The sequence below is a fragment of the Rhodamnia argentea genome, chromosome 10, assembly GCF_020921035.1.
Source record: "Rhodamnia argentea isolate NSW1041297 chromosome 10, ASM2092103v1, whole genome shotgun sequence".
In the NCBI taxonomy this organism is placed as follows: Eukaryota; Viridiplantae; Streptophyta; class Magnoliopsida; order Myrtales; family Myrtaceae; genus Rhodamnia; species Rhodamnia argentea.
Genome location: NC_063159.1, coordinates 12,273,579 through 12,285,276, shown reverse-complemented (window position 1 = coordinate 12,285,276; position 11,698 = coordinate 12,273,579). Strand labels below are relative to the sequence as shown.

The window sequence follows — 11,698 nt, the reverse complement described above, 5'->3', positions numbered from 1 at the left end:
CACCGTGAGGAGAAAAGCGAGCCGGCTTGAATTCCTTTCCAAGTTCCAACCTTTCTTGGGAGAGATTCGATATCCCTTTTTTTTTTTTGGGTTTTCGATATTTGATACGAGTTCGGAAGGCAAGGAGGGGGATTTATTACCCCAATCTAAAAAGGTGGAGATGAAATTGAAAAAACTTAGAGAAAGTAGGTGATGGTTTTAACTGCAATTCGGCCTAAAACTTCAAACCTGGCCTATAAATATGGCCACAAGACAAAAGGTGTCCAATACTTGTCTCCCAAATTGGGCTAATTGTCAGACTTACCTGGAGCTGGGGCCCAATCAACAACGTGAAAAAGCGTAGCAATTCCCGAAGTATGGAGTTTGATTTTGACGTGCGATAAAGGTGTGCCCTTTATCAAAAAAATTTTTTGTCCCAAACTATAGTCATATGCATAAATTGCTTAGTCGTGCCTGGACGTTACATTTGGCACGCCAGATGGAGCTACGAGGAATGGATCTGTACATATAACGATGAATTGAGTGGTTAACGAGCATTGAAATCTTATGATAATCCCAGTATTATATCCCAATTTATCACGTTCGCACTCTAATATAAAAGGAATTCCTTGTAACGAGGAATTTCGCTTCACCACCTATGAAGCCCACGAGGGAAAGAGAGGAGGATGATTGGGGTCAACTTTGTTGGTGGGGCCACCCATCAAGTGGAGCATTTTCCATGATTTTTCCCACGTTTAAAGGTTTCCACGTCTTTTTCACCACTCTTCAAGTGTCTCGTTAGCCTAGTACCGGGAGGAAACTTGGGCTCCAATAAAGTCGCTGCAATTTACCAACATGGGCTTTATGATCAGATGGATTCTTATTGGTTGTATGGACCTCGGGACGAGGTTTGTTCCGGTAGTATCGGATGACTAGGAGATTACTGATAGGTAGGTCTAGATCGGGCTGACCTCATTTTCGGATTCTAATCGATCGATCCACTCGGACGATGGCCGAAGCGGCCGTACAGTCGAAGTCGCACGTGTTTCATCGGTTCCCTTGGGCGATCGTGGCGGTCCGTTGAAAGTCATGATCAGGCAGGTCCACAGGGCCATTCGTGCACGCGCCTCCCCCAAGCCCCCAAGCTTTCCAACCACAAAGACAAAAACCAAATTCAAAGCCGCCACTTCTGAGCTCTGACTCGGGAAAGGGAACACCAGATCACGCAGCAGGCAGATAAAGAGAGAGAAAGAGAGACGACCTGTGTTCTGTTCCCTCAGATTCTCCTCTCTCTCTCTCTCTCTCGCTCGGCCATGGGAGAGAACGGTGAAGCAGTTCAGCTCAAGCCCAAGGTCAAGCTCGAGTCGTCGCCTCCGCTCCCGACCGCCCTCCGCCGCAGAAACTCGATCGCCACCTCCGTCGTCGTGGTCCCCGCCGAGCTCTCCTTCCCCACCGTGACCAAGCCCCCGGCCCACGCCCTCAGCTTCCCCAACGGCGCCGCCGCCGCCCCCCTCCTCCGCTCGACCTCTCGGGCCACGCGTTCGCCCCCTACACCTCCCTCAAGGACCTCCTCCCCGCCGCCTCCCCCTCCGCCAGCTCGCCGACCGCCGCCGCCAGCTCGTCCAACGAGATATCGATCCGCAACCGCCTGGTGAACAGGGCCGCGTGGGCCTACCTCCGGCCGATGTCCGCCTCCCCCGGATCCCACGGCCCCGACCTCCTCCGCCGCCTCTGGCTCCGCCTCTCCGCTTGCCTCGGGTTCATCCGCCGGGCCTTCGGCCGGATCGTCCGCTTCTTCTCGCCGGTCCGCTCCGGGAGATAGCCACGGCCTCCGTGACGTCAAAAGTGTGCCTTTTTATATGCTGACGTCACCTACATCGTTCCCCGACCAATACGGGTACGTATGAATATTTTTGCGTGTCTTATTCTTATCCTTATCCAAAAGTAAATGTTGTCCTCGAGTCGTTTTCGCTCTTTGATGTCCAACCGATCGCCTCTATACTAATTTGCATAAATCAGTTTGTAATCAATCTTTCTGATTTTTTTTACCGGCTGGGATTATAGAATTGATCTGGCATTGTTCTGGCCAACATAGCCAAAATTTGTCCCGACCCATAATGCCTAACGAATCGAATTGGGGAGAAAGAGACTCCATATTTATTCAGTTTCGAAGAAAAGGAAATCGACTTTGTGCCTATACACAATAGAAAGAGGGGGCGGGGGGAGATTTGAATTTGTCGAATTAATCAATCGATGTGGCAATCACTGGTGCGGGAACGCCTCAGCCTGTGGCCGGATGCGCGGGTCTTGTCTTCCTCCTTCGTTGGACAGGCATCTTCATGATCTCTGACTTCTTGCTGCTCGGTCTCGGTCTCGATCTCGTCCTCGACGTAGACGTACTCCGTCTGGACATTGGGATTCATCTCCCCCGTGTGGGATTTGGGCGTCCCCGACATCGAACGGTTGATCGAGCCGGATCTCCCTCTCCCCTGCGAAGACACCCGCTATCTCCATCAGAAAATGTCTTCTCTCCACTCGTGTATACTCTCGTTAATGATTGATTTGATCGATAAGTTGGGAGCATCAATTGGACCGTATTACTCGCGGTTGGCAAGACGAGGCTCTCGAAATCTCAAACCTTGCTATAAACATCGACAGGGAAAGGGGGAAGATGGTTGTCCTAAACAAGGCAAAATGTTTGTACCTTGGTGTTAGAAGAAGACGACTGAGCGGCCCAGTACTGCATGGCTCGAGAGAAGGCAACGTCCACGAACTCCCAGCAATTTTGCCAGTAAAATGAAACAAAGTCCCATGCCCTCGCCTCCCACTCCACCAACTTCATGTCTATTTCCCTCTCGTGCGTCGCCATGAACGGACGCAACACCGTCTCGTACACATACCCAGTTCCCTACAAATTCAAAAGCAGAGTTAAAAATCACCTCTTTTTCGTCGTGACGTCCGGAAGAAAAGCCCCTTTTTTCTTTCCCTCCTTCTCCTTTCCAATTTCAGCTTATTAACGGGGGCTCGTAGGTTACCTTTACCTTAGTTTTCGGATGCCACAAGTAGATGATGATGCCCAGCTTCAGTTCCCAATACATTGGAATCCTTCAACCAAAGAGAGAGGCAACAGGAAGAAATAGCTTTCTGTGAATACGGGCGCGTAAAAAATGTCCATGTTGCATGCATGTAAGGCTCTGATGAAACTGGTTCTCATACCACGAGATCAACACATCGCCAATTCTTTCCACGACTGTGAATAGCGCCACGATGATCCTGCAAGCGATCGATACTCTCGCACATTAACGTTTTCTCGTGCTTCCTTTATCCCTCAAGAAGGATCGGGAACAAAAGAAAGCAAAAAAGAAAATAAAACTAAAGAAGGGCTATATTCCCCTCACCAATATTGACACCAATGCCTGAGTTCCTCAATCTGCACCCTGTTTTTCTCCACCGTTTTGAAACACAGGAACGCCGGATATGCATACCCAAGAACCAACCTGCCATGTCGGCCAAACCCCGCGAAAAAAGTTAATCAATTTTCCAAAGAGAGAAACATTTTCACCCTCTTCTTTACATGATCAGAACAAGGTGGTAACATAAGAAGAAGCGATTTACAGAGGAGACGGTGGGCATACAAGAGGCATCTGGTGACGAACTTCCCCAGCATCCTCAATCAATGTCTCCGGGTCGTCCGGCGCCCCACCAAAGCCTTCTGCATTGCAGACGAGAATCCCAATCATCGCATCGTCCCGTTTCGCGGGCAAAGAAAAAGAATGACTTGGCGAGAAAGGCACAAAGAAGTATCAACAAATTTTTTTTTTCAATTTTTTGCCGCTGGCAATCTCATCGGAGGAAGCGAAGAATGTCAAGAAAGCGGCAAAACGAAAACGAAAGCAAAGAGGGAATGCGTGCGCCCGTGCCGTCCGTACCAGAGACAGAGAGAGGGCTAATCGCAGGTGAAAATGGGGGCGGAGATGCTTGGGAAGCGAATGGAGATTAACTCGGGGGAGAGAGGGAAGAAGGGCTTTCCGTATCTACATGGCAACGATTCAGTGAAAACTACTTGAGAAATTGGCGTTGGCCAAGAAGGCTCTGTTTCGCAAAAGTTCAATGTTACTAAATAGTAAACGAACAACGAAAAATCAGATCGAAGGGATTTTCCTCCAGACACCCACAGAGAGAGAGAGAGAGACGTAAAAATAGAAGAAGACAATTTTCACGAATTTTAGCAAATCCAAACCGGTGCGACCAGAGGGGGATCATCTACGGATTCTTCGAAGGGGAGCTGTTGTGCGGTTATCTATCCCCTTCATCTTGTCTTCAAAACCATGACTGAACGAATGTAGAGTCTGGATTCCAATTCCCGTTCCACATGTGTTGTTGAGCTTGAGAAAAAAAATAAGAATAGAGCAGACTAGATTACGTTTTAGGCAATTCATTCATGGAACGAAGAATCGAAGACTCTGCACAATCAAAGAGTTGTCGAGTAATGCCTCGAGATCTTTTTACCCATTTCGAGATTTCTGATTTGGCGATTGATAAGTGTAACATTTTTTATTTTTTTTGGTGGGGAGAATCACGAATGATCGAATATAAGTGTAATCTGGGGACACTGTACTGATATACACTGAAAAGGAATTGCCTTCCCGTATTGTACATAATTAATATATTGTAAAGTTTTATTAATTAAATATGGTTATCTAGCATCTGAAAATATATTAAAGGAGATAATTCATCGCGTAAGTTTAGTGTAAACCCCAACCGAAGGCAAGAGACAACCGACCAAGTATATGGGAAAAAAAAAAAGAGGTCTAAAGTTGGATCTAATCACAATCCCTCGAGGGATCGTTAGCCGTTGGATCAAATAATAATAGATCAGAACCATTGAAATCGGACATTCTGCAACCCAAACGACCATATCTAAAATAAACGGGAATTTAAGGTCTGCATTTATTATTATTATTATTATTATTATTATTATTATGTGCGACAGAGAAAATAATATTTCAGGAGTCGGACAGGCGAAAAAGAAAAAGAAATGCTGCTGCTCCTGCTTCGTCTTCCTTGCTCGGCAGTGGCGGTCCGACCGCTCTCGCTCTTCCGTCGTCGCGGGTACGTTGTTGTCGTCGTCGTTTTTGTCGAGGTTCCACTCGATGGCGATGCCTGTCTGTATTGCTTGGTTATTTCTTTGTGACGTTGTTCGCAATTTGCTGGCTGAATGAGCTTAATCGGTGATGTTTCTCATGGCTTCCTTGCTCGCCACTCTCAGTCGTTGTTTGCTCATTTAGGACAAGAATCAGTTTCAAATGCGAATGTGGAGTCATGGGTCGTGAATCTCTCCCTTCAAAAGCCGCTACTTTTCGACTGTGCGATGTGTCCGGGTACGTTGACCCGCCGGTGAGTTGATGACCCATGTGATAGGAGGAGCTCTCTTCGCTGATTTTGTCGTTTCCATCTTTAGCTGTGCCACTGAATTGCTCGAAGTTCGCTCGGAGGATCCTGCATTGCATGTTCTGTTCATTCCTGGGAATCCAGGTAATTTCCTCTTCCTTTGTCCTTCTTGTTTTCGTTTTGCCCTTTCTCTAGTATTATGGTTGCTCGTATTTCTTGATTTGTGATTGCTCATGGTAATTGTCGCTCTGGCTTGGTGGCTGTGATAGGCATAGTTACATATTACAAGGACTTTGTCGAGTCGCTATATGATCTGTTGGGAGGAAATGCATCTATTACAGGCAAGGATGGCATTGTTTTTGTCCTTTCAAGCTTCTTCTTATTCTCTTATGTGCAAATGTTCTATGTGGTCTCTGTTCTCATTGAGTTTTCTGCGCTTGATCTTCAGTTGTTGGCCACATATCCCATTCCAAAAAGGTACTTTCTGCATTTGTTTATAAGGATCTTCAAGCTCTCTGCTTTCGCACCTGATGTAAATTATTGCCTTTCAAGCATCGCCCTTATTTTTAATTTGGAATTTTGCCATCCTACTAATTTTTTTTTTTTAGCTAGAATGGTCTAGTTATTATCAAATCGACCTTTGCGCTTTTTGAACGGTGGATGTTGCAATTCCTCATGGACATTGATACTGCATGGCCTAACATGCAATTTTCTATTTTCTGCAATACCTCTAATTTAATTTATATCCTTGCTTCACTTTGCAAACGGATGGTATTTAATTAAATTTTCGCAATAGGACTGGGAGAATGGAAGGTCCTTCTCATTACAGGAGCAAATCGACCATAAGGTAGGTTTTTTCTTTATGAAATCATTTTCAGCATGTAGTAGACCACTAGGAGAGAGTTATGACATTCTTAAACTTTGATACACCAGCTAGAAAAAGAAAAGATAGAAATTGTAACTTGAAAAAACCATGTTGAGATGCCGATTCCTCTTGGTGGGCTTATTTCAATCTTATATCATTCCTTTGAAGACAGAACACCATGTCACCTAATCTGCGAGACTGCCGGTGTCTACCTTTGAATCTTTTGATCAGTCAAGCCCTTTTGGCCGATTATTAGTCTAGGAAGCCTTGCATCTTAGAAACTCTGTCTAGGATGGCAATCCTGATTCTAACAGTACCTTCTTATTTATCTAGTCTCTGGCAAAATAGCTTTTCTGTAACTTCAGATTATTTTAACTGAAAGCTTGGTAATTATCCACTGTAACTTTCATGTGCCTTAAGATAATTGTTCATGATGTTATTTTCATTTGATCCTTCTACAGGTGGAGTTCATGAGACAGGAAATGCAAAATACAAGAGCTCCTTTATTACTGGTATGGTTATCTTGGATTTATTAATAACGTTTCCTTCTCAGTTTCTCAGTCCATATTACTAAATGGGAAAATGAGCGAGGACTAATTGAACTTTGTTGCTACAAATCTAACGAGACTCCTGGCAGTTCCTTCATAAGGAGCATGAGAAGAAATGTCAGTCCATAACAATAGTAGGGCCTTCACATGCAAGTTTACTGGTATAATACTTTTGGCTGAATGGTGTTGCAAAAGTAAAGCTACTATGTTAGTCTAAGTAGTTACTATCCATAAAGTCCTTCTAGAATTTAGTAAATGATTTTTGTCTACCTTGCTTCAGGGAGTGTTCCCTTCATAATTCTTTTCACAAAACAAGCTTGTTTGGCATCGGAGGTAAGTGAATTTATCAAATGTTATTGCCTTGAAGAATTTCTGCAGTAAAATCTTTTAGTTTGCGCGTCAACAGAAGAGCGAAAAAGATATACCTAGAAAGATAGTTTGCCTAATTTTTTCTTTCGCCAAAGACAGTCTCCATTACTTTGATATAAGCAGTGTTATGGTAGAGTTATTGCGATCAGTATCTATGAAATCAATAGAGTCGTGGAACTGCATGGAGTTGAGCATGTGTCATGCTTCTACAAGTGTGAAACATATATGAACTGCCTCTGGAGAAGATTTCTGGTGTACATTAATATGGTTTAGTTTAAGCTTCTTTTCTTCATGGTGAAGTATACATATTTGTACTTTTGAAGCTTGAGTTTCTCGAGCAGACAACCTTAGTGTAATTTCAAAAGCTCAAGTGGTCTTAAAAGTTTAGTGTATTCTGGAATACAAGGAACTTTGTTCGTTCCGTAGAGCTTTATTTTCCTTTACCTTTTTTGAACTTACAGCAGGTGTGGGCTATTCACAGAATTTTGTGGAGAAAGGTTGAGGTCAAATGTTGTTTTTGGGTTTGCTTTATTATATAGGGAGATATTCTGAAGGGGATTATTTCCCTGAAAAAATGAGGAAAGATCTTTTGCTCTCTTCTGACCTCTAATAAATGGCATGTAACTCATATTCGTACTTGAAGGTTGGGCACTCAATTGGTTCATATATCTCTATGGAGATCCTCCGGAAGTGCCCCGAGAAGGTGAATTTACTCTCGCTTGATAGTTTGGCAACCTATTAAGTTTCTCATAATGCTTTTAATTTGAAAAGGCAAGCTCCTGAGTTCTTTGGCTTTGCTAGGTCACGTACTGTATTGGACTGTATCCATTCCTGGCATTGAACCCGGGGTCCATGAAGCAGTCTATTATTAAGAATATTTCAGCGTAAAGCTCTTTCCTTGTCATAAGTAACATAATTATTCTGTCATTTGTTTTCTACGGAGTGGGGGATGTCTTCATTGCCTTACCTTTTCCAAGTACTCTTTACAACTAAGCAAATTCTTTGCATCATATCACAATTATTTAGCTACAAGATTTTCAGTCTTCTATATTTGCTATATGCCTAGGCTTAGTTTGTAATTCTCCTTCAGCACCTCTTATATATCTTTACGAACTATATTGCTCTGTGATCCTAATGATGTACTATTTAAGTAATTTCGTCAGAGCAAGTCCTGCATCTTTTCTTTGCTTTACCCAGTGCTACTTGGAGCATTCTTGATAAGACCGTTACTGATTCGGTCAATGGGTCTGATGTTGCACATTCTTGAGTTTCAGGTCCTCCATCATCTGTGCAGCTCTAAGCTTTATTGTAGCATTATTGGGTTCATTACCAAGCAGATTTTCCAGGTTTATTGTCGCGAACTCTCTTGGTAAATCGTGGTCTCCATTGGCAATTGAGGCTACATGCACTCATTTGCTGCAGGTGATGTTAGCTCTTCTATACTTAAAGGACTATCCTCTGTGAGTCTCTGTTGGTGGAAATTGTCGCATTTTAGTTGTTGTCGAATAGCAAATTCACTGCAATGGCATGCTGTTTGTACTTCTGATAGTTCACTTCATTTTTACAGTATCATACAATGCGGAATATGCTCTTCATGGCAATGACGGAGTTCAAGCAGGTTAGTGTTCCATCCATCCTAATTTGAAAAGCAAGATCAATTCAAGTACTATTAATTTCAGTCTCATCAGGTTGCAGACGTGAAATGTTGCTATTTCTTTCTAAAAAAACAGTGTAGTCATTTTTCTAATATTCAAGCTAGGCTTTGCCAGCTGTGCTATTCCTTAATGAAGCCACAAGCACTGTGTTTTCACTTCATCTTCAGGAAGTATTATGATCCTGGCAAAAGATTTTCTCCCTTCATGGGACTTATGTACCAATGCTAGTTGCCTAAAGCTTCGCACAGTCCTCTCCTGTGCATCCTGAAGTTGTTCCATACTGCATTGGAACTACTACTCTCTATATCTGGTTTTACTTTCTGCAGCATCAGATAAAATACGTAAATCAACTTTGCAGCTAAACCGAGAGGCCCAGGCTTGTGGTTATAGAATCGGTTTAAAGATAGATAATCCCTCGTATGCTCATAATGTCCAACTGAAACAATTTGCAAGTCTCTGTTTAACAAAGTAATGTTTACTTAAATTTCTGTTTCCGCTGTCCACAGAATAGATATTGATGCCTTTGGCTCAAATGTTTCTTGTCATTGCTTGAGAAAATTAGGGGTTTCCATGCATTTCTCAGTTGCCTGGTGAAGATATTCATTAAGACAGTAAGAAGGAATCATCTATAGTTCTAGCTTATGTGGGAAGTAGTGGCAGGGTGCATGTGATAATCATGTTGGTGGGAAGTTGTTTCCTTAAGCTATTTTTCACCTAATGGATTAAAGAGAGCGGCATCTTGTTTCTCTATGAGATATTGTGCTACTCCTAGTATGTCCTGTGTAGAGAGACAACGAAATGAACGCCCATGCTGACCATTGTAGTTCATGACAGCTTTCAGAAGTATCAGATTGGGCATTTCTGAGAGGAAACAGGGAAAAAATCGCATTTTTGTTTGGTGTCGATGATCACTGGGGCCCGCTGCAAATGTTTGAAGAGGTAAATTTCAAAGATCTTGTAATGGACAAGGACTTACGCGGTGAATATGTACACTGGCAGGAATTACTCTCACAATAGCTTTTTCACGATTAAATGTCTTGTGAATGATCATAGCTTCATGTGTGAGTTTCACGTCACAACTCATGATTATAATTTCGTTCTTGAAAAATTTGTGATGTCATGGTTATTTGCCATTCTAATGCTACGGAACTATTCCCGAGCTATTTGTAGGAGGTTAAAGTGAGTTCATGAGCATCCTCCGGTGCTTTGATGTAATCGATGGCAATTCTCACGTTTTTGTAATTTTTTCCTTGTAGATATCCAAGAAGATCCCCGAAATTACTTTAGCAATTGAGAGGGAGGGCCATAGTCATTCTTTCTGTTGCACAGAAGCTGGATCAGTTTGGGTAGCTGAGCACATCACGAGCTTGATCAAAGCCAGAATATTGAATTCAAACCAAAAGATTTAAACTTCAACAAAATGATCCTGGCTGGTGAGTTGAGTTTCATACTACCTTCTTGAATAACATGTACAGTGGGGAGGAGTTGTTCCTAGACATGTAAAGCGATCACTCTGTCTAAACTCTGACTCCCATTGTGTCTGCCATATGTTCGAATTGAACGTTTTATTGTCGACATTAAATTGCTTCACCATGCCGCCAGTTGGTCAATGGGTGCCTGTGGTACAGAAGTCCAAGTCTGAGACTGTGTATTCTTTTCTGTCTATATTGTTATGTTCGAGTTTCATAATGCTATTTTACTTTACTTTTATAACGTCATTTACCCTCTAGACTAGGCTATGTAGACTCGGATTGGAGGATTTGGCTATTTGTATCCCTAAAATAATTCTACATGCTATATCGAGCTCAATTTGCAAGATATTGGTTCTCCACCCCCTCCACATGGAGAGAAAAGAATACACCACAATTCTTGTTCCCTGTTATTAACTTCAATTATCAAGATTTTGGTCTGTAAGCATCTCCAGCCCCTTGACATGGAAAAGGAAAAGTGATTATAGTAGGCATTGATGACCGTTCAAGGACCACTTTAGGTTTAATGATATTGCAGAGAATGTGGGACTAGGCATAATGAACTGATATTGCAGAGAACATGGGACTAGGCATAATGCAATAGCATGGAAGGATCTTTAAGGTTCTGCTAACCATTTAATTCGTTTGGCAGATAACTAAGGATCCCCTTGCTGGGAAAACCAATTTCACTGTGATTTCAAGGAACTTGGGATGGAATTTCATCGTTGTAGAGAAGACACTTTATGCGGGTTCGAGTCACCGCTGTTTGATTTGTTAACTTGCTAGCTGGGACTCGCTGTCAATCACTGTCAAGGGATCCTTCTCTCCCCTTCCTGTACATGCCGGAATGGCTTAACGTGTGTTTCATTCTATTTCTTTCCCTGCGAAAGCTAAAATTTCTCACTTCCGATACGAACTTCTGTGATCTCGGATGTCCGTTCTCCCATACATACAACATTAGAGCACAAACAAGAAGCATCATTTAACCTTTTGTAGCTGATTTTTTCTCATGAATTTGCCGATTCACGGGCTTGGCTTCGCGCGAGAATATCTTCCTATATGCAAGTCACAGAGTAGTTCCATTGGCAGATGCCGGAACAATGGGGTTTGTAGGTTGATATCCAATCGTCCCATCAAAAGGCGTAAGCTTTATAGTGACGAAACAGAAGATCAGAATTTAGCAGCATGGAATGACCATATCACAGAAAGACACAGAGGATGAAGTCTTTGTGTTTGGCTTGTTTTGCTCCGTGACATTCCCGATTTGTGGACCCTGCACGACATTTTGGTTAACAACTCCAATTACACAAAAAGCAATGTTCGTAATGGAATGCTTATGCACACGAAGAACAGTAGAATTAGATGTCAAATCACAGAAGCTCGTGGGTATGGAAGAATCATCTTTCAACTTCAACTTTGCCA

The 11,698-nt window shown here is 42.8% G+C and overlaps 3 protein-coding genes across 11 annotated transcripts; 2 read left to right on the top strand and 1 right to left on the bottom strand.

The window, feature by feature from the left end:
- Window positions 1–834: 834 nt before the first annotated feature.
- Window positions 835–1,955, top strand: LOC115753898. The gene is made up of 2 exons (XM_048271809.1): window positions 835–887; window positions 1,315–1,955. The coding sequence occupies exons 1-2, from the start codon at window positions 835–837 to the stop codon at window positions 1,799–1,801; spliced, it is 540 nt and encodes a 179-aa protein (XP_048127766.1). The 3' UTR covers window positions 1,802–1,955.
- On the bottom strand, window positions 1,838–3,748 carry LOC115753886 (putative HVA22-like protein g). 2 transcript variants are annotated; one of them, XM_048271367.1, is made up of 6 exons: window positions 3,615–3,748; window positions 3,378–3,476; window positions 3,196–3,252; window positions 3,015–3,084; window positions 2,684–2,887; window positions 1,838–2,468 (listed from the first exon to the last, which is right to left on the bottom strand). In XM_048271367.1, exons 1-6 carry the CDS (start codon window positions 3,644–3,646, stop codon window positions 2,226–2,228), a joined length of 705 nt encoding a protein of 234 aa, XP_048127324.1. In that variant the 5' UTR covers window positions 3,647–3,748; the 3' UTR covers window positions 1,838–2,225. The 2 variants fall into 2 exon arrangements, with proteins under 2 accessions (XP_048127324.1, XP_030548600.1); XM_030692740.2 differs by having other exon boundaries at window positions 3,021–3,084.
- Window positions 3,749–4,996: 1,248 nt separating this feature from the next.
- LOC115753882 (lipid droplet-associated hydrolase) lies at window positions 4,997–11,698 on the top strand. Of its 8 annotated transcripts, XR_004016914.2 has the most exons (15): window positions 4,997–5,091; window positions 5,268–5,360; window positions 5,441–5,514; window positions 5,640–5,711; window positions 5,819–5,847; window positions 6,167–6,217; window positions 6,697–6,747; window positions 7,796–7,855; window positions 7,954–8,036; window positions 8,427–8,574; window positions 8,720–8,770; window positions 9,642–9,746; window positions 10,064–10,240; window positions 10,929–11,025; window positions 11,366–11,698. XR_004016914.2 is itself a non-coding variant. In XM_048271550.1 (14 exons), exons 1-13 carry the CDS (start codon window positions 5,018–5,020, stop codon window positions 10,214–10,216), a joined length of 1,044 nt encoding a protein of 347 aa, XP_048127507.1. In that variant the 5' UTR covers window positions 4,997–5,017; the 3' UTR covers window positions 10,217–10,240; window positions 11,366–11,698. The 8 variants fall into 8 exon arrangements, 7 of the variants coding, with proteins under 7 accessions (XP_048127507.1, XP_030548593.2, XP_030548592.2 ...); XM_048271550.1 differs by lacking the exon at window positions 10,929–11,025; XM_030692733.2 differs by lacking the exon at window positions 11,366–11,698 and having other exon boundaries at window positions 10,852–11,350.

What these genes read in the sequence shown, in the direction of transcription:
- LOC115753898 (XM_048271809.1), top strand. Translation starts at nt 835, where the DNA reads ATGGGCTTTATGATCAGATGGATTCTTATTGGTTGTATGGACCTCGGG. An exon ending in TGTATGGACCTCGGGACGAG is followed by an intron (nt 888 to 1,314) that starts GTTTGTTCCGGT and finishes ACGGTGAAGCAG; the next exon opens with TTCAGCTCAAGCCCAAGGTC.
- LOC115753886 (XM_048271367.1), bottom strand. Translation starts at nt 3,646, where the DNA reads ATGCTGGGGAAGTTCGTCACCAGATGCCTCTT. An exon ending in AGGCATTGGTGTCAATATTG is followed by an intron (nt 3,253 to 3,377) that starts GTGAGGGGAATA and finishes GATCGCTTGCAG; the next exon opens with GATCATCGTGGCGCTATTCA. An exon ending in GGCGATGTGTTGATCTCGTG is followed by an intron (nt 3,085 to 3,195) that starts GTATGAGAACCA and finishes CTTTGGTTGAAG; the next exon opens with GATTCCAATGTATTGGGAAC.
- LOC115753882 (XM_048271550.1), top strand. Translation starts at nt 5,018, where the DNA reads ATGCTGCTGCTCCTGCTTCGTCTTCCTTGCTCGGCAGTGGCGGTCCGA. An exon ending in TCGCTCTTCCGTCGTCGCGG is followed by an intron (nt 5,092 to 5,267) that starts GTACGTTGTTGT and finishes TTGCTCATTTAG; the next exon opens with GACAAGAATCAGTTTCAAAT. An exon ending in AGGAAATGCATCTATTACAG is followed by an intron (nt 5,712 to 5,818) that starts GCAAGGATGGCA and finishes CTTGATCTTCAG; the next exon opens with TTGTTGGCCACATATCCCAT.